General features: G+C 31.0%; 1 protein-coding gene and 1 long non-coding RNA gene across 5 annotated transcripts; one reads left to right on the forward strand and one right to left on the reverse strand.

Annotated features, from left to right (window-relative positions):
- The first annotated feature begins 6,221 nt into the window (after window positions 1–6,221).
- LOC143048000 (radial spoke head protein 3 homolog B-like) lies at window positions 6,222–14,239 on the forward strand. Of its 4 annotated transcripts, none has more exons than XM_076221414.1 (8): window positions 6,222–6,268; window positions 7,638–7,805; window positions 8,568–8,661; window positions 8,898–9,185; window positions 9,557–9,760; window positions 10,044–10,206; window positions 10,905–11,146; window positions 13,804–14,239. In XM_076221414.1, exons 2-8 carry the CDS (start codon window positions 7,690–7,692, stop codon window positions 13,906–13,908), a joined length of 1,212 nt encoding a protein of 403 aa, XP_076077529.1. In that variant the 5' UTR covers window positions 6,222–6,268; window positions 7,638–7,689; the 3' UTR covers window positions 13,909–14,239. The 4 variants fall into 4 exon arrangements, with proteins under 4 accessions (XP_076077529.1, XP_076077528.1, XP_076077526.1 ...); XM_076221413.1 differs by having other exon boundaries at window positions 6,223–6,309; XM_076221411.1 differs by having other exon boundaries at window positions 6,223–6,309; window positions 7,641–7,805.
- A 181-nt stretch (window positions 14,240–14,420) lies between these two features.
- On the reverse strand, window positions 14,421–15,256 carry LOC143048001 (uncharacterized). Its single transcript, XR_012969708.1, has 2 exons — window positions 15,068–15,256; window positions 14,421–14,789 (listed from the first exon to the last, which is right to left on the reverse strand). It is a non-coding gene; the product is annotated as an uncharacterized LOC143048001 (long non-coding RNA).
- Window positions 15,257–22,378: the final 7,122 nt, after the last annotated feature.

The raw sequence follows: 22,378 nt of genomic DNA on the forward strand, positions 1-22,378 counted from the left end.
TTTGTTCTAATTAAACCGCATATCGGACTGAATCCAAAACAATGCAATGAAAATTGTATAAAGATTAGCGTTAACTTTGCTTATTTTTTGCAGTTTTATTCACGTAAAACGTTATTAAAAAGTTTCAAACATTTAACTACTGTAAAAAAGAAGATGTGGTATGATAACCAATGAGACAACTCTCCACCAGAGACCAAATGAACTATAGGTCACTCACCCAACAATAAGCAAAGCCCATACCGCATAGTCCGCTATAAAAGGACCCGAAATGACAAATGTAAACCAATTCAAACGAGAAAACTAAACTGTCCCTGGGTTATGTACCCCCGATTTTCAAGTGCAAGTGTTCCCTTCACATTTAATTATCTAATGACGTTTCAAGACATTTATACGCTTTTAAATGTTTTTAAATATTCAAGTAACTGGTAATTGGTAATTAATAATTTGTTTAAGGTGTTCTAGCTAACAATAATATTAAAAAAATTATCTAAACATTCCAATAATGACTGGTGTCTTGTACAGCACTTTTTTTGCAACTATCATACAAGTGAGAGGTTCATCTAGCTATAAAACTTGGTCTAGTCCACCATTTTCTACATACGAAAATGTTTAAATCAATCCAGGAGTATGACTGTTGTTATCCATTCGTTTGATGTGTTTTTGATTTTGCCATTTGCTTGAGGACTTTGCGTTTGGAATTTTCATCGGATTTAGGTATTTTTGTTACATTTTTTTTTTTACATCTATATGTGTCTATATCAAATATCAAAATGAAACTGAATATCTACGTGTTTTTTCTTGTGATTGCACACGTTTACATTGATGTAAATCCTAATGATATACTTTTGTTTTGTTTTGTGGAGCTCATTGGACAGAGGACACACGTGCGTTGGTTTAGCATTGTTGTATGATACATTACCGTTGGTTGAATATCTATAATACTAAAATTACGAGGTCCAATTTGTCAGCCGTCATCACGTAAAAACGACGAATCAAAGAATTCAACTTTATATACAACTAATATAGTACAAAGGTGTAGATTAAAAATTACACCACTCCAGGCCCTTTTGTTTTCCACGTAATTAATATCGCCAATAATTAGGAAGTTCCGGGTCGAGTCCGATACCGATATCAATAGTATAATCACCTGTTACCTATTACCTTATCTGTACGTTCCGTATCTGACAGGCGCACCACCAAACGGTGTATTCAGGATTAATATGCTATATAAACGGGTCATAATCACAGGGTTGACACTATTAAATTGTCAAATTGTTACCTATTGTAGTATTTTAATCCGTAAGACTTTCTAAGATAACAATACGAATACTAAAAATCTGGACTAAAAATAAGTTTCAATTTGTTAGCGGGCATGACGTAAAACAGCGAATCAAAGAATTCAACTTTATTTATAACTAATATAGGACAATGCTGTTGATTAAAAAATACTCCATTCCAGGACCTTTTGTTTTCCAAATAATTAATATTTATGGCAAGCCGTCCTCGTCAAAACTATGTTTAAACCCTTTTTTCGAAAAAAATACACACTGAGATTTAAAAACCTAAAATAACACACTGAGAAATCGAAATTACACACTGAGATTTAAAAAAATAAAAAACACACACTGAGAATTCAAAATTACACACTGAGATTTTAAAAAGACACACTGAAATAAAATAAATTGAAAAACACACACTGAGAATTGTTAATTACACACTGAGATTTCAAAAATACACACTGAGATTAATATGCAAATTACTAATGAATATTCATGAGATGAATAATTCAACAGATTAATATCTTGATCTCAAGAACTCTTGTCATTATAATGAAATGCGATTCCTTCAACCAACATTCGTAATAAATTTCAAGACTTAACATCGCTCATATTCATAAGTTTGTTCCCTATTATAATTCAGATCATAACTACCAGTGTATCGGGATTTTTTTTTAACTTAAAACCGTGGGTCCCTTTTCAAAAGTCTTCCAACTGTTTCCCTGATTTCGCTAGTTAATCTTTTATATTTTTGTTACGTTTATATGCTATAATAGACACTTGAGTAAAAATTTCACTGCATTCTTTTGCAGATTGTTATTTTGTAATAAGAGTAAGTGGGTATTTTTCTTGTTCTTGTATTTCTAAAGTTGTTTTTTTTTTAATAATTTGGAACCAAATCGAAGAACTAACGAGTTCTGTTCCCTTGTTGTATTAAGCTTGTAATAGATTCAGATTAAGTATGCTAATTAGATATGTGCGCATAAAAAGTGCGCACAAATCTCAGTGTGTAATTTTAAATTCTCAGTGTGTAATTTTAAATTCTCAGTGTGTAATTTCAAATTCTCAGTGTGTGTTTTCAGTTTATTTATTCTCAGTGTGTCTTTTTGAAATCTCAGTGTGTAATTTTCAATTCTCAGTGTGAGTTTTTCATTTTTGTAATCTCAGTGCGTCTTTATGAAATCTCAGTGTGTAATTTTTAATTCTCAGTGTGTAATTTTCAATTCTCAGTGTGTAATTTTCAATTCTCAGTGTGCGTTTTGAAGTTTTTAAATCTCAGTGTGCTTTGTTGTAATTCTCAGTGTGTAAATTTTTCGAAAAATGGTTTAAACATAGTTTTGACGAGAACGGCTTGCCATAAATATTACCAATAATTGATAAGTTCCAGTTCGACGGGTTCAAACAGAAAGATTTGAAAGCAGAGAAAATTGTGTATCTTATAATCGGCATGACTTTATCAGATGATAGTACTAATACTAAGATAAGGCTTGTGCATAGTTATATACTTTAATTCAGTCACGGACCCGCGATATCACGGGTGTGTTCTAGTTTACATTAAATTTTCCCTCTCTGTGATTAGGGCATACAGTAACATTATTTTGTCGATACTGTCTTATGTACATTTGAAAACCCCACTATGAACTTTCTTTTTAGATACATTATAAAAGTGTAGCTAAACAGTATAAAATACACTATATTTATTTATTTAACTTACAATTCCCTACAATATGAAAATGTAAGTGTTCATTGGATGAAAGCAGTTGTATTTCTCCTACAAATGTCACCGTACGAAGAAAACATAAATTGTTACTTGGATGGCGAGTTGTCTCATTTGCACTCATACGTACTGTATCTTCCTATATCTGATTACCATTTTTACCAAACCGTGTTAGTTTTAATTGATGTTGCCATAAATATTCATTGCTGGTGTGTTATAACACTGACAATTTGTCTTCTTTCGTAATAAACATGATGTTTTATTGCATAAACTAAATGGATATCTCACACGGTGTTTATATATCCTGACTCGTTCGTTATACCCGTATGTTTAGTGATGTCATAGATTTTAGACGTACTCAATGCATCACTGGTTAATTATCAAGTCTTTGATTTCGTTACCGTTGATTACTTTTACTAAATTATTTCATATATACAAAGATTTGATTAGTAAAGTTGGCTATACCTGTAGAAAACTTATTAAAAACAGCATTGCACATCCTACATTTTACGGTCATTGTACTAAAAGCGCGGAAATCACTATTTGATCCGTATAAACTCACCCAACCTTTAAACAAACTTATTAGTTAAGGTTATCTGATCAAAGTTGTTACATGTATAATATATTTGAGTATTGTTTACATAATGAGGGGTTATAATAAAGTAAAAGTTTCTGGTAAAACTATGTATATGTTGTGTACAAGCTGTACAAGTTATCCGGCAGTGTTTTATGAGCTGCTTAACACAAATGAATGATGCAAGCACAGTCTTTTGTTTCTCATATTCTGCCATATTTCAGTCACAACTACATTATACAATATAATACTGAGCATTGATACACAAAACACTAAAAGACCACAAAGGACTTTTATGGATATGAAAATGGTATCGGGAGAAAAATAAAATTATAATTTAAACCATTGAGGTATCCTCATCTCCCGTTTGAGGACAAGGAGATTAGCACCAAATGTTAGGTTGAAGTATATAAATTTTAATTTAAAACATTAAACAAGTATATGTATACATTTTAGAAGATAAACCTATATCACTTGGTGCAAGGATACATGCGTCAAAAACTTTATTTACTGTTAGACTAATCGTACGGACTTATGTTTTCTGTAACATATAAATATCTGGGTATACATTTTTGTGCATCTGGCTCCTTTGCAGTAGTCCAGGATGAATTGTATATAAAGGCACTAAAAGCCTTTTTTAAGTTATCTAAAGATTTTTTTATCCTTCAGTCAAAACAAGCATGCATGTTTTTGATCATACCATCAAACCCATCCTATTATACAGCTGTGAGATATGGGGTGCCTTTAATCCAATGTCGTCTAAATATAGAAATGGAATTTTTTTATTTGACCATATTTACTCTAGATTACCTGCTGAAAAAACTTCATACTAAATTCTGTAAATTTATTCTTGGAGCTCAAAAAAAAAAGCACCAATGTTGCAGTATTAACTGAATTGGGAAGACTACCAATATATTTGAACATGATTAAAGCAATGACTAAATACTATTACAGACTAGAAAAAACAGACACTAACTTTCCATTGTTATATAATGCATTTATAGAATCAAAGAAATTGTATGAGCCAAAGAAACCATCGTGGTATATGTCATCGGAAAAACTTCTTTCACTGATTAATAATTATCAAATATCCTCAGACACGGCTAAACCAATTGACAACAGAAAACTAAGAAATGCCATGTTGAAAAATTGGGAAAAAAATCTCAAAACTCACTCAGAAGGAAAACTATGCACGTGTTACCTTTAAATCAAATTTTGGTTGTGAAAAATATCTTAATAATGTTAAAAAAAAATTGAAGATAGACGGAGTCTAACAAGATTTCGCATATCTGCTCACCATTTACTTATAGAGAGAGGTAGATATAGTAATACTCCCCGACACAATAGAATATGTAAGAGATGTTGTAGTAATGAGGTCGAAGATGAAACACATTTTCTTTTCAACTGTGATAGTTTATCGGACCAAAGGAAAGACATGATAACAATGATAAATAATTGCTGCAAGAATTTTAAAAATCTTGACCCTAACCAAAAACTGATATGGTTAATGAATAATGAAGATGAGAATTTATTATCAGAATTATGCATGTTCATAAAGAAATATGAAAAGTTTTAATGGGATTTATCTCCCTCTACTACTTGTAATTTGAACTTTATATTTTCTCTACAGTGAGTTCTAGAGCACCGTCCCTTGATGAGTATTGCCCAGTAGCAATGTCAACCCTTGCTACTGTGCATTAATCATGAGGAGAATCACTATTGAAATAATCTCATGTATCTGTAGCTAGTTATGAAGGATCTCCCGGCCTTGATGACCTTTGCATTGTTGTGATGTAAAAGTCCCTCACGGCTGTGCACTGGTCATGAGGAGAACTACTGCAGAATGAGATACTATATTCCTGGTTATATTTTTACTTTTTTTTTGTTTCCCTATTAATAAACTTTATATCATATTCTTTTAATATTAAATCGGCCTCATTACACTCAATGCTTCTTACCATAATTATATCCTACATTGCTCATATTATCAATTTATTATTTGTGTATTACTTATTGTGTATTTCACTAATGTTTTTATAATCATTGTATTAAGATGCTTTTGTATCTTGCCGGACAAGGGCCCATGATTGGTTTAATAAAATAATGTCTAATGTCTAATGTAAAATACAAGTTCTCTGGGTAAGCAGCTTATTGCTTATGATGTGTTTTGTGTACTGTTGTTTGTCTGTTTTTCTTTAGCCATGCTATTGTCGGGTTTATTTTCGATTTATGAGTTTGAATGTCCCTCTCGACTGGTAAATTCCCCCCCCCTTTTTTTTTTAATAAATAAAAAATTTCACTCAACACTTTTGAATTTGTCCAATCGGTTTCTTCTTTTAATCTCAGATAACAAAATAGCACTGTCAATGATCATTTCCTTTGAACAATGACGTATATTAGATGTTAGTTATAGTTTTTGCTTTGAACAAGGTAGAACATGTTATTTAAATGTTCGTTTCGCATGTTTATATTTGAAATATCTATATACCCACTTAATCTGAGAAAATAATTTCTTTTACTTTACTTTAATATTAGAGTAATATACTTAAAATTATAAAGCAAAGTTTAAAATAATTATATGATCGTTATAAACATTTCACACAATTTTTTAATTGAAGATTTGAATAAAAATATTTGTGTAGCGATTCGGTGCGGTCCTACTGTATCATGGCAACGTCACTCTAAATATTTTGAAGGGAGGTAAGAAACCGATAGAAAAGGCTTGGTGAACGAATGCAGTGGTAAATACTTTGTTCTTTATGCAATCTGTTAATTTAATTATGCGGAAACACAAACTATGCTTGTTTATGGGTTTTCGTCTTTGATAAATATCTATACAATCAATCAGAAGTACATAATACTCATCTTGATTCTTGTTGCCAATGTTGATACTGCACTAAATTTCGCGACAATGACTGCGGGCAGTTTGATTAAAAATCCCTTTGGAATTATGTGTGCAGAGTGACTTGTGTGGAATATGTTTTGCATTGACTTTAAGTCATGACATGCACTTATTCTAATAACTATGTGACCCCTCTCTTATTCCTTTGAAGTTGGGACTGTTCCTAAAATTTACATGTAGGGCTAGAGTTTGTGTTAGGTTATAGAGTTAGCTCTAATGTCAAGGTTAATAAGCAGTCTGCACAGTTAACCACTAGTCCGATGGCGATGCCCCAGACTAGTTTGATTTGGACTAGTTATAGTTTTCAAGATTTTATATAGTCATATAGGGACAAGTTTTGATATTAAGTGTCCGCACTAGTAGATGAAAAAGTTTTTAGCGCAGACTGAATAAGATAAATAAAGGGTTTGTTTACTAGTATAGTTCTATTTGGGTGGTTACCCTAAAGACAAGGAAAGCCATTTATCGGTTTATATGCGTATTGGTTATTTCATCCAACTAATTATTACAAAGTATCGTTTATTTTAAGACACTTTAAAAATCATGCATTTTCTGATGTCATAATGCTATGTTATTTAAGCACACTAAGAATGATTGTTCAATGATGTTGTTTGTGCAGATTGACATCAGATCAACAGATATAATTCATTTATAAAGAACAACCTGAGATTGTTATATTCAGATCAGATCATCAGTACTGTTTTCAGTCTATCTCATTGGCATTATCATTGAATTTAATAATAGACAGCACAACGATATAATTTCTAATGTTTAAGAAACGTCTATTTACAATGGTTTCAGAGTAAATTAATTATTAAGTAGATCATTATATATAGCACTACAACGTGCATCTTGACATATTTTAAAAAATGGATTTAAACTTGAAATGTATGTTATCATATGTGACAGGCAGATACATCATGTACATGTACATTGTCTTTGAACTGTAAAATCGTACCAAAAAATAATGAGAAGAAATCAAGTGATTTTGGGTTTTAAGTACATGTATTAGGATATATGCCATTAACACATAATATTAATGATGGTCAGTATGACAGTAGAAATCTCCTTTTTTCTTCTTCAATATGGTATTTTTACTATGACATTGTAATCATTATGTTTTTTTTATGTATCAAGTGTATTAATACATATTTTGTTGCTTATCAGCAGGTCCAAATAAAAGATCAGAAGAATATTATATGTAAAATAAACAAACAAAATGGCAGCAGTATTACCTCAAAAACCGCAAGGGACATACACCTTCGCAAGTCAGCCAAGGGCTGTTCAACAAAGAAAGAAATACAGAGATGGCATGACAGCTCCTGCAGAACAGCAGTAAGTGATTGTCCTTTTTGTGTCTTATATTTTTTGTGATAATTCTTCCTTTTTTACAGCTTGCAAAATGTCTGATAGATACCTGAAATTCTATAACTACATTGAATAAATAAGTGATTTCTTTTTATTTACATGTTGTGTTATATCTTAAAGGCATGTTATAATTATTAGTGTTTGTTTAAAGCTGAGGTATTAACAATAACGGTACATGTTGTAATTTGTGACTTGGTTGCATATTATTTTATATAAAATCAGATGTGGTAGAATTGCAAATGAGGCAACTCTCTACCAGAGACGAATGACATGGAAGTTTACTACTATAGGTCACCCTACGGCCTTTAAAAATGAGCAAAACCAACACGCATAGTCAGCTAATTAGCCTATAAAAGGCCCTGATATGACAAATGTAAAACAACTCAATTTAGTAAAACTAACGGTCTGAATTATGTACAAAACAATAAAAGAAAACAAATTTGATAATATAAACAAGAAATAACCACTGAATTACAGGTTCCTGACTTGGGACAAGCACATACTGAATTGTACAGGGTTAACTAGTTTGTTGTCAGCAAATACTACCCCTAACCTGTAAAATTGGCATGCCAGTACAACATAAAAGCAACATATTAAATTGTGTGGATCAACAACCTGAATAATCTTTTTATAACTATACATTTGACAATTCTTGAATAAGATATCAGACGTTTATCATTTGATGTTGTTGAAATTAAAGTATTTTTCATCTTTTACTTTTGCTTGTAGATTAAGTGCTGAGGGTGTTCCATTGTATGGAAACATAATGTATGACAGACGTATTGTCCGTGGAAACACATATGCCCAACACACATTACCAGCAGTAAGTATTATCATAGTACAAGAAAGGGAAAGTAACTCTTATTTACAAGAAGGTGAAAATGAACCAGAGAAAATGAATCTTTTTACCGAGAAGGAAAATAAATGTTTAACACATTGGACTTCATAATTTGTTTGAATAGAAAAATTTCCATTATACATGAATATGCTTTAAATTGAAAAAATTAACCAGGAAATTCTTTTTGAAATCTATCATCTTACAAATTTTTCAAATTACAGCATGCACAGCCAGATCCAATTGAAATTCAGAGACAACAAGAAAACAGAAGGCGTGCTATAGCTAGAAAAAGGGCAAAAGAACAACTCCGTCCAAGATCTCCCGAGGCTGTAGAAGGTAGAAAACACATTGATGTTCAAACAGAACTTTATTTAGAAGAATTAAGTGATCGTGTAGAGGAAGCTGATGTTGAAGTGCAAACAGATGCCTTCTTAGACAGACCTCCATCACCAATGTTTGTACCGGCCAAAACTGGTGTGGACATAATGACACAGATATTAGATGGAGATGTAAGTTTGAAAACTAGACGAAAAATAAAGTTGTTTCTGTGATGTTGTTTCAACAATACATTTTAATGTGCAGTTGACAGACTAAGAAGAAAAAAATATCGAACTTGAAGCAATTAATGTAAAATCCATTTTTGTAATTATAGGTTATTTCCCTTGATCTAATTACATGTAGATGCTATATTAGAAAACTGAAACATCTTACATTTTGATTTATAAGACAAAATGTTTGTTTTAATGGTCTTTCTGTATGATGTCTAAGAGCAGCAAAGGAGAAAAGAAATTTTTAAGGAAATTGTTTGAGGTGACTTTGGAATTTAATTATTTATTAGAAAAGAATTCATTTAAGATTTTTGTTATTTTTTACATTTCAGTTGTTTGATTTTGACATTGAAGTTAAACCAATATTAGAAGTGCTAGTCGGTAAAACAGTAGAACAAGCTTTATTAGAGGTAATGGAAGAGGAAGAGTTATCTAACCTACGATCACAACAAAGAGCCTTTGAGGAATTGAGAAATGCAGAATTAGTAGAACAACAAAGATTAGAGGAGCAAGAAAGAAGACACAGAGAAGAAAAGGTTTGTTCCATGAATATTTTTGATTTAAATACATGTATAATTGTTTGAATAAGGAAGATCTGAAATAGTTTGTATTGATAATGGTAACATTTTTGTTACGTAAAAAACTTCCAAACCATTAAGATCTGTATAAAGATGGTGAAAGTTATTTTGTTACATTGGTGAATGTTGTAAGGTGAACTACAGTTGCTAAATCCTTGTCATTTGGACTCTGGTGGATTATTCCCTCTTTGACAGTTATGCCACATCGTCTTTATATTAATAAAGCGTTGATATTTTGTAGGAAAGACGGATGCGACAGCAAAGAGAAATTGCTAAGAAAGAAAAAGAAACCTCCGATAAGATTGCTGCCCGTGCATTTGCTCAAAGCTACCTCGCAGATCTTGTGCCTACAGTATTTGGTACACTATCAGACAATGGCTATTTCTATGACCCAGTGGAAAGAGGTAAATATCATATGTAGAGAATAATTAATAAAAACATTCTAGTGTTGAATGGTCAATTTTGTTTACTTCATTGTTGTCAAAGTAATGATGTCTTTTTTCTTGTCTTAGTAAAATGATACATGTACAAAATGTATGTCAGATTAAACTGATATCAAATTATTAATCAAAATATAATTAGCCCATAGTGACATTAATATTGTGTCCATAAAATAAAAATGATATTCTCCAAACTATGTTTAGCAGACTTTGGGTATTTTGAAGAGCTGCAATAAAAGCAATCTTCCTTTGATTAACCCTTTCCTCCATAATGACGCCTTTTGACGCCACCCCCTTTACTCCATAATGACGCCTGTGTAATGCCTAAGTTGAAACGTTGTGACTACGTACAATCTGTATCAAACTTGATTATATTTAGAACTAATATAAAAAGAATATTCATGAGAATATCTGACTGGAATTTCATTGATGAAATGTTCGTTTTTGCAATGCATTAATGCTTTAAACCTGATAATTTTTTTTAGGATTGAAAAAATCCTATGCGAATCAAGTATGTTAAAAAAAATTCCATGGAGGAAACGGTTAACAACTGATCATTGAAAAAAATTTGAGCTTTAATACAGATATTTGCCTGTCTTGCTATTTCACACCTTGAAAACTGGAGAAACTTATAAAACAAAATTTACTTTTTCATTTTTCAGATTTGGAGCAAGGTTTCATGCCATGGTTGATGGATCAAGTTACAGAACAATTGAAAAAATCAGAACTCGGCAGAATGGTGCTTGATGGCATTTTACGTGAGGTTGTTAGTAAACGAATGGACTTGTATGCCAAAATAGGTCAGAAACCAGCAGTTTCTGAACAACAGGAACAAACTTCAGAAGAAAAACCCCAAGATACAACACAAAACGCTGTGCCTCCATCAGCATCAGCCACATCAGAGGTAAGATCACCATTCATTTTCAACCAGATGTTATAATTTGGCATCAAAAGTTGGAACTAAGAAGAGGCTATCACCAGATAGATTGTCTTACTGAATAATTAATAGTGTAAATCAACCAGATTGTTCCTTGATATTTTAGTGTTTATAAATTAATGAGAAAAAGCTTGCTTGTAATTATATCATAAGGGTGTATCTTTAGGAATATATCATTCCTATGATAAGTTGTTTGTTGAAAAGAAATATTCTTTTTCTGTGGTTTATGCTTATTTTATATTGGCTGGCAACATATTTGTGAATTTTTTACACTAAGTATTACATGGTGCAGAAAGTCTTTTTTAATGGATCACAAAACACATTAAAATGATTTACTACAATATACACATGTTGAACAGGACTGAGTATTGCACTGGAAGTCCTGGAGTATGAGAGAAGTTGTGGTAATTGAAACCACATCACTTAGTTTTGCTTGTGGCAATGAATATTTTTGATTACTCTTTAAAAATTCATCATTGCATGTTGTAACAATTACGTTTAATGACCATAAATAAAAATAGATTGTGTTTAACATGCATGGTGCTTAATAACTCATTCATTTTTTAGATTCACAAATATTTGAATCTGATTTTATTTTCATTGTCCTATTTAAAGTAAATGAAAAAGTTTTTTTTTTTATCCTGTTGACCTTATAAAGGCTAATCTGACATTTAAGTATTTTCATATGAAGTTTATTTTTTATCAATATATTTGAGTCTTCATAGATAATTGATACATGTCTATATTTTTTTTTAAATAAACAAAAAGTCTTTTTGACATGCTTGTAAACAACATCAAAAAGTCATTTTGTGCTTTCACTAAATATATTAGATAAAATTTCAGTTTATAGATTACTACCCAGCAAAAATTAATAAAAAGAATAGTTATTTTTTCACATGTGTACATATGTTTTGAAATATTTGGATGATTACTTGATATAAAAAAAATTAATTCTAAATTTGAATTGAAATGAAAATGTTTTTTAATATGAACATGTTTACACTGCATTAGAAGATTAATAATAAATATTTAAGCACAATAAATTGTTGTTTCGGGAATTCACCCTTGATTTCTGATAAGTAGTGTATAATGAACTGATTGTTATGACTAGGGTACCTCACCTGCAGGCCATTCATTAGGAGGCGGTACCCGGTACTTTTACCCTCCTATGCTATTGACAAGTACCGCCTAAATGTAGGAATTTTTATATAAGATATTCATGGAATAAACTGAAAAGTACCACCTAGAAATGTGGAAAGTACCAGTCAACATGAAAGATAATGAAACCCCTGCACCTGGAACAGGTACACTTACACCTGTAATTCTTAAATAAACTCAAGTTAACAGTATTTTACCACTTACTGTATTTCATTAAGTAAAAAACTTTTTAGTAAATTTTTTTTTTCAACAGCAATATAGAATTTATAAGATCTGAGAAATTTAGGATTTTAATAAAATTGAAAGTACTGGGCCATTATAATTTTATTAGACAATTACAAATGTATTAAAAATTACAGTGGTGAAATTTGATAAAGTACAAGTGATTTGAATTGTGTCCAAGTCAACAATGAATTTATTTGGCAGGCTCAGTGGGCTGGAAAGTGATTTCAAATTGACTCTTATCATAATAAAAGAAACTGTCTCATTTTCGTGATTTAAATTCACTAATAATAATAATTTCTAGGGATAAAGAAAGTTTTCCGTTAAAAAGAGAGACATTTACCAAATAATTAATTCAGTTATATAACGGCAGGGTTATTTTATTATTAATTAACAAGCAAGGAGGAATTATGAATAGACTTGTGACTTTTATTTGTGTCTGAGACAGATCTGAATTTTCTCTCATTAAGATTAGGCACACTGTCGATACAGGAAGAAACGAGAGGTTTCTCGCTCCACCACATGACAAATTCCCATGATATATATGGTGTTTTAGATGCCATATAACTCCTTGCACACTTCCTACACTGTTGGAAAAATAATTCTCTTTCTATGAAAGCAGGTGACAATTTTTCCACATGGGTGATTACAGCGCCTGATTTTATCATGATGATCACTTTCTTTTCTTACAAATTATAACAATACAGATTGTCAGTTTGGTCGATCAGTCTCTTTTGATTGGGAAAAAATAAATATTGAATGATCACTTCAATGATTTGTTATGGAAGTTATTAAAGATAGCCTGGAGAGCAATGATCATCCGATGAGTACAATAGTCATATGCAAAACTTAATAGGGATTTAACTGTTATAAGGTGGCTTTGACACCATGTTAATGGCACACTTAAACAGGGAACAAGTGCTTGTTCTTTATATTGACTCATCTTCCCTGGCAGCTATCTGATTGGGGAATTAAAGTGACACTGTTAACAAGGCTAAAACAATTACATGCATGTCTAAGAAAAATAATGAAAACAAATAATTTATTTAAAGGTTTGTTTAAATTTTAAAATTAAAAAAGTGTGAATATCATTAAAAAGTTTTCTCAAAAATTGAAAAGAGTGGGCTTGTTATAAAATTGTATAGATACCATAATACATCTAAAATAATGTTGATGAATTTGATTTAAAGTAAAAGTGTTTGAAGAAACAAAACATTTTATCAAAATTTATCGTTATTTTTTAGGGTGAAAAGCCAGTGGAACAAGCTGAAACAGAGCAAAAGGCAGATGAGGGAGGGGAACCAGAACAAGAACAACAAGCAGATGATGATGCAGGTGGAGACGATTAGAATGCAACAAAATTCATTCATGCATGACAATTATTACAAACTTTTATGGAATATTTATTTCTTATCAAAACTGATTTATTTTGAGGGGAAGAAAACTCATTTTAGTGCTCAGAGCAAACCAATATTATCAGCAGGCAGTATTCTATGGTAACAAATTTTGACAGAGAAAATATTTCTCCTTTTACATTTAACTTTCATGAAAGGAGAAATAATGATCTAGGAAAAATATGTTTGTTTGAGCAAGAACGGGAAAAGTAAAGATATATAAAATGTCAGCAATGTTATTTAGATGCCTTTGCAAGATAGTTAACTTTTGTAGTGAAGTACTGCCAGAAAATGTGTGATATTCAAAGTTTATATTTCATCATATTTTTACATTTCTAATTATTTATCATATCAGTTTTTTCTTGTGTTATTTACATAATAAAAGTATGGACCACAATAAGTCAATTAATAAATTATTTTATCTGGGTTTCTTTTAAAAAAAAAGCTTCTTTTTTTTTTTAAATTTTGTGTTAATATTTCAAGAAATCATGTTCTATGTTCCTTTTAACCTTTCTACATCAGCAATCACTGTTATTTGTCTTAATTGTAAAAATGATGAACATATTATGAACAATGTTCTTTAGGGAAAACTGAAGAAAATCTCAAGTGATTATTATACAACAATAGTAATAAAGAAATAAAGAAATCAAAAATAGCAAATACCAAAAGAGCACAGAAGTAACATGTTTTATAAATGCCTTGTCTTAGTCTACAGCCCAGTATCTGTGATCCATTTTGTGTATATATTGTTTAAAAAAAATGTTGTCTCTATGTTTATATACGTTAAATAAATTAGACCGTCCAATTATTTATATTTAGAATTTATAATATTTATCCTTAAGGTGGTACCCAACACTTTCACTAAAATTAATTTGGCTCGTTTAATTTTCATAAAATTTTTTCAAAGTATTTACTTTGACACTTTAACAAAAATATAAAAATTTAAAAAAATTTTGAACCAACAGTTTTGTCAGAAATATTACACTGGTTATATAGCAATTTGACACCCACCAATTTTGATCATTGAGAAGCTTAATATTCCATTTACAACACAACGTAATTAAAACGTTTAGCTGATTTTACAGAGTTATCTCCCTGTAGTGTTAGGTACCACCTTAAATTTGCTTCGTTTTGTTATCTCCGAGCTGAGAGACAACACTGGTTTTTATTTTGTCACAAAACTATGAAAAACAACATTTAGAAGAAGCATGTGTTATGATTTAACATTTTTATATTTATATTTTAAATGTTGGTATACAATATGCTCAAACTGAAATTACCAAATAAAGTATAAAGTTTGAACTTAGTTTTCTTTTGTGCATCTTTAATTCCTACTCTTGTTGGCTTAATATGTTTGTTGTTAATTTGTGCATTATGTTGATTGAAATTGTTCCCTACATTTTAAGGAACTTCTAGCCCTATGAGCCATGTGAGCTATAGCAATTACTTCAAGTCTGTAAATGTAGACTGTCTGTCCCGCAGCTGTAAACTTCTTTGAAACTACTTGACCAAATTTCAGTCAACATTAAACTGATGACCCTTTAGGGTTTCAAAGTTTGTGTTAGTTTTCCTTTCAAAAGAGTAGCATGTTGGACATGGCTAAAAAAAGAACAAAAGGATAAAATGCATTGATTTTCTAATATCTTGGAAATAATAGTGGAAGAAAAAATCTAATATGGCATAAAGCACTGAGAATGATTAAGTCTACCTGCTTCCTTTACAATTACTAGACACCTACTGATAGCAGTTAAGTGCTAAACAAAGGATCAAGCAATTCAAAAGAATTTCATTACATGGTAAATAAAAACCTGCCAACCCAACCAACCTGTTTTGAAGATACCCTCATCCAAGTTAGAAATTGTAGGTTTGTCATGTGTACATGTCTAGAATTATCTAAATGACTTTGCTAAGTTCAGAGTTAACTCCCCTTAATTAATAATTTCTAGCGCATTTCAACCAAATTACATCTTGAAATACCAGAACAGGAAATGAAAATGAATGTTATATTAGCGCACCATCATATATTCTGAAGTTAAATTAACTTGAAGTTGAGTGGGCTTTTATTTGTCATCTTTTTACTGCTGTCTGATTCTTAGCCAAAGGCGTTTGGCCCATATTATGTGATATGATTGTCATTGAGACAACAATCCATTAGAGTTCAAATAATGTGGATATAAGCAATTATTGGTCACTGTACAGCCTTCAACAATGAGAAAAACTTGTATCTTATAGTCAGCATTCTGACTATTATCCCAAAATCTAGAATAGACTGGAAGAAAAAGAAAGAGCAAACATAATCAGTTATGCAATATCTAAAAAACACTAATATGAACTAACCCATCAAACACTTCTTTCATTGCCCTGAAATAAAGTTATTTGTCTCACCTTATAGGTGTCAAAAGCAAGACAAAGTACTGTGTGTTGTTTCCTGCAGCACTGTTGCCAACAACAATGTATAAGTTTGTGATAAGGTCAGTTTATTGGGAACCACTATTGGTATGTCAATGATATTTGGTATGCAGTTGTATAAGCAGTGGCACACCTCATATCCATGGAGATTATTTGACCCCACCTCTCACTCAGTCATCATCATGGTCTAATGACCCTGAAGTTTTTGCATAGTTTACATGTATTAGTTTGTGATAAGGCCAGTTTATGGAGAACCACTAGTCAATGATGTTTTGTATGCAGTTGTAATAACATTGGCATTTATAACTTCAGTCACGGTGTATAGACTTTGAATATTTTACAGATCTTTGCATAACTTACATGTTAAAGTATTGCTGTTTTAATTTCAACATTGTTAAAAATTGAGAATGGAAATGGGAATATGTCAGAGATATTAACCCGATTAGGCCATTTTACTATCAAAATAACAAAATGGTCATGGTGAGACATATCTCTGTGTCAACAGTTTGTTTTGCATGTATTTGATGACTGTAAGCTATTAGGTTTATATTTGAGAAAGTGTAAGACCTGGATGCTTGATTTCTTGTAAAAATATTCCTCTTGTTCCGAAGTTTTCGTCTGGCATAAGTATTTTGTCCTTGCCCTGATTTTCATGGTTCTGTCAATGATTAAATAATTTAAAGTTTTTTTAGGTGCGCTTTTAATGGGTAATAGGATAAATGAATTTGGTATACTATAGAATCATTGTAAGTAGAAATAAGAAGATGTGGTGTGTGCAAGGTCTACTTGTCCTTGCACACACATGATTTCATAGATACCAGTGATCAACGTGAAGTTTTCATAGTTAAGAATGTTTCAGCCATGATTACAAAATTTCCGTGGTAAACTCCGATACTATAGACAAGTCAACTTCAATTGGTGTATTGGATGATTCTAAGATGTGCATGATTGTCTACGGGGTTTAACTCACCTTTACCCTATTTGCATACATGTACATATAGTTCATTGTTTAACGTCATTTTTTTATGTTTAGACGTGCTTCTCAGTTAAAGTGTCAGATTCAACTTTATTTGGTGCATGGAATTATTGTAGGTTTATATGTTCACCTGGCATGGTTCATCTGACCATGAACTCATTTTCGTAGATAAGTTCTGGTATAATGTATAAACCATTTATTTTAAAGACTTTGAACATAGATGATCAGCAAAGCAGGCGAGACATTTCAGCGTGTGCATTTCTGTTTTATTGTTGTCGATTATTTTTGGAACTATAACAGAAAATGACGGAAACTAAAGTAGTCAAAATCATCAACATGACTTGATCTATCAATTTTAAACTTGGCCGAATCTTCAATCAACTCCTTAAATAGTTATTGCTTGTTCTCAATTTGGAATGTTCCCAGTTTGTATTCAGGCTATAAAAGTCTTCTGCAGGTTTCTGGCTGCATATTTTAAATTCAAATTAGTCTTTACTGTTGATTGTTATCTTTTCATTAATTATCTCAATGTTTATTTTTTTTACTTTTAAAATATTTGATCTTTTTTCTCATTCACGGCAACTTTTTACTCAATTTTACAAAGAAAGAAAAAATAACTGCCTTTTTAGAATCAGTTTCCATAAGGTTTCGTTGTATTACTGTATATATAATAAGGGTGTTTTCTGTGCATTTTTCTAAACGAATGTTCAACATCGAGAGAAACATAATATATAGCCGAGTCGTTCTATTTGTTTTTGTTATTCGTGCCCGGTGTTAGTGGAAAAAGACCAAAAAGGGTTGTGGTAGAGATACACAACATAGAAAATATACTAGACTAGCTTTAAGACTATGTAGACTGTGGTCTATAGGAAATCACTACGACCATTGATGTCCGTTATATATATTTAAGTTCATGCAGGTATAGGGATTGAGCTTTACTGTTTTGTGGCTTGCATTGTTGGCAAAGCTGGTAAACAATGTTACAATTAAACAAGACCTCTATTTATTCAGATGGTGTCCGTAATCCTATTTGAAAAACTGGACAATGCATAAGATGACCAACAGCTGTACCATTTATTTACTGGTTAATTGTATAAAATTATCAATTTAATATTTCAAAGGGTTCCGTTTTTATTCTATTTGATTATTTAATTTTGTTTGTGTACATCGTTAAAGAGAGATAAAGATGAAATTGGAAAATGAGAAAAAAATGATAGGTTTAACTGCAACAGTTGCTTATATTTTACTGCGAAGTAGTTAAAGTTTTTATAAACAATTAAATCTATAGAAAAAACATGAAAATCACAAGTTTTGAATTGTGAACATAAATTTAAGAGATACTAACAGTCAATTTCCAAGGTATTCAAAATGCCTTCCACATTAACGTGTAACGTTTAACGACACTTTTAAAGTTATGATATAAAAATAAGTAAAATTCTTTAAAAATGTTTTCAGGATGTAGATTCTTTATTTATATAATTCAATTCCTTGTAGCATCTAAATACTTTACGATTTTGACCATTCGAATGAAACAATTACAAGGACATTGGACCTACTTATTTGAAAGCATAAATTAAAGCAGTCACGCCTTAGTAAAAGTTGCTATAGATACGCTTTTGGACGTATTCTACAAGAGTTTTTTTCTTGTTTTATAATGTTGCTGTCTCAATTATTATACCGTAGATATCCTTCTTTTTATATGGCAAACAGTTCAAAAAGATATTCTATTTCTTGTCTCCAATCAGACCATTAACAACTAAATACCTTTAAAGTCTTTTGCAAAACTTTTTAATCTGATTCAAAAAGTCGGATTTTATCCTAAACATTGAAATACATCTAAAAATATTCAATTCAGAAGATATAATTATGACATCCTGGCAACTATTGAGAGGGTTATCATAAGTCAATTGTCTGTCTACAATATATTAGTATTAAAAGTATAAAAGGACTGTAGCGTTAATTCTGGTCTCTCAATTCTAAATTATTTAAATTACCACATGGTAAACATATAAATTATTTAATGCCCAAAGAGGCGCAAGCCAGGGCCGACCGTGCAAGGGCTGTATAGCCAGTCAAGGTCGTTAAAAACTTCCATTTGTTGGTCTGGTCTCTCATTTCAGTTTCAGATATTAATTATAGGACATATGACACTTTGTTAATGTAGACAACTCAGATTAAGATATACGCACATAAGTAACTAACCAAAAGACTATATGAATGTTTTGTGGACTTTGCGGAGCATTTAACAATTTTGGAAAGATGGTTTTTTTTTTAAACTGGCTAAAATATAGTGCTTGTCAAACGTATCTACCTTGGTTGTCTTGAAAAGTTGAGACAGTTGAATGAAAAAAAGTTTTTTTTCACGCAAAGCTTAAGTACTATAGTAGACGTTACGCACGGTATTCGGTCTATATTTCATTTGACCTTTTTATTGATGCAAAGTAGGACAAAAACAAACCAATTCTGCGTATTACTTAAAAAATTACTTGTCTTGATTCATCATTTTAATCGAAATTTAATAAAACGAGATTTTAATAAATTTAATGTTATGTATTATTACATAATAAAGCCATGATTCCGTGTTTATACTGCCATTTTTGGCGTGTAAGACGTAACAACAATAACTAACCATCCAAATATAAACGAAGAAAAAACAAAAACTACTGAATGGATTTCGATGAAATTTGTGCAGGTGGGATACAATAGGATCATATTCATGATGTGAAGCGGGTTCGATAAATAGCATGTCAGTTCGCAATCTAGTGGCCATTTTCTAAATTCCATAGATCTGTAAGATTTGAAAATTCGAGTTAACAAAAATAAAAGCAAGCAATTCGATATTAAAATATTTTCACATAAATCATAGAAAAGGTTAGCCATCTCTACATGCAAATGTGATTTTATTGAATTTTACGAAAACATTTTTATTTCTGACACAGCTTCTCTCATTTTATTTTTTTCCAGTATTTTCCGTGTCTCCCTTAAATGTTACCATAGGTCCATTGTTCAAGATTTTTCAGTACAATGATAATTAAGGGTATTTTAATTTTGTGACAGACAAATGAACTATGAAAACAAATGTTACTACTGAAATGTGATTTTATTAAAGACTTATTTAAGCCTTCAATGTCAAGGAAACGTTTAATTTTTCATCAATTTCAATCAAGTTTTCCATGTCTCCCCAAAATGTTACCACGTCCAAATTGAACGGTTTTTTGCACGGAACGTCAATGTAACGTAATTTATATATTTTTTATCTGTTGATAAATAATACGTTTTCTATAATACAGAACCTTTCGACTTTGGAACCTAGTAACAAATATGTTTCTGCTAGTACGAATGTTTGTTGTATACACTAACAGTCATTTCCAGGCATCCAACAAACAGACGCATGTGAAAAATACTCATTCTATTTCAAGGACTGCCGTTTTCTTTCCAAAAGTTGAGGATGAAATTGAAATTATAGATCAAGCAAAAAGGGGATTTATAGTAGCTGTGGCTACCATAGACCCGAACGAGGATTATTTTTCATTATAATCTTCTCGAAAGACACATATTTGGGATGTTGGTAGTACGGTTAGAAAAATCCTAACATTATTCGCTAATCGTAGTTTGAAAACTACAATTGAAGGTGGGTTGATAACATTTATACTCTTAAAGCACTAAACAGCTGTGGTACTGGCTTACCTTAGATACTTGTGATGACGGAATACTGAGCATCATCGAGGATATACAATTTGCAATAATTGACATGCTTGGGCAGTGACAAATATTTGATATATTAACTTTCAATAAGTTAAGGTTATGAGGAAATAAATAAAATTGAGAATGGAAAGTTTATAAGTCAAAAATATATAATCAGTCATGTTAACAGTCTAAATTTTTAGATAAGTAGTAAAACATTAAAATGCTGCCAGCTGTATAAAAAATATTGCAAAGCTTTGACGTTTTGTACAGAACTCGGTTGAAACTACGTCGAGTAACGTTATCATTACTAAACCGAACACATGCGTAACGTCAAAAGAAAATCAAATCTCTGAAACAAGTAATCAATTAAAGTCTTTTAAATCTAAAATATGTGAATATTGAAATTTGGGTTGGTTAAAATATAACAAAAAAGTACGCACCTTGTAATTTAAAGAAAAAAGTAATGTTTGCCCTAGAAATGAAAATTTTACAATTACTTATCGAACCTAATTTCATGAGGTGCATTTTTAAAAATGCTACTTCCTACAAAATTGAAACTATGATTTATTAGAGGAACTGGTGACAACTTGTCAAGGGACTCTTGATGAACCAATTGTTTTAAATTTTGTGTCCATGCTTTATTAATAAAAGAAAATAAAGATCATTATTATCATTATTATTGTTTTTCAAAAACGTCATTTTGAACATTATTTTTTACATTTTTTTTTAATTCCCCGGTAAGCAAGACATATAATGTACCTGTCTCATAACTGACAAAATGGTGAGAAAGTGTCGTCTGCTTAACACATGTTATTTATATGTAACAAAAATCACCCTCCACATCCCTGTCAATTTTTCCCAATTAAAGTCATATAAAATTGAAAAATTGCAAACAGGTTCTTACGGAAAATTATATGAAACCATATTTAAGTATTGCTTGTATCCATAGGACGCATGTCTCCTCGAGCTGAGCACGCGCTGAAGAAACGATTCGTGACCAATCAGCGACAGTCAACACTGAAAACAAATACTGACACGTGCGCTACACGCAATTTCTTTCTTGACTACAGTTGCTCAGTCGGGTGCTCTAATTTTTATTACAACGAAAATAAAGGACAATCTTTATACTGAAGCTAACTAGTATCGGAAATTTTAAAATCTGAATAAGATCCCGATATATATGTTTCCTTCACTTTCCGGGAGCGTTAAACAATTAACACGGATATCATGTTTGTTTGAAAATCAATGTAAAAAAAAATGGATAAGTTAACTTTCATAATTAACTTGCATTTATATAAAACAAACTAACATGGTTTTTATTGCCAATTTGGGTGTAAGTAGATGTTAATGCTA

This window comes from Mytilus galloprovincialis, chromosome 10 (genome assembly GCF_965363235.1).
Source record: "Mytilus galloprovincialis chromosome 10, xbMytGall1.hap1.1, whole genome shotgun sequence".
Lineage (NCBI taxonomy): Eukaryota > Metazoa > Mollusca > Bivalvia > Mytilida > Mytilidae > Mytilus > Mytilus galloprovincialis.

Excerpts from the sequence above, each read along its gene's own strand:
- LOC143048000 (XM_076221414.1), top strand. The coding sequence starts at position 7,690 with ATGGCAGCAGTATTACCTCAAAAACCGCAAGGGACATACACCTTCGCA. Across the intron at positions 7,806-8,567 it reads ACAGCTCCTGCAGAACAGCA|ATTAAGTGCTGAGGGTGTTC; the intron begins GTAAGTGATTGT and ends TTTTGCTTGTAG. Across the intron at positions 10,207-10,904 it reads CTATGACCCAGTGGAAAGAG|ATTTGGAGCAAGGTTTCATG; the intron begins GTAAATATCATA and ends TTCATTTTTCAG.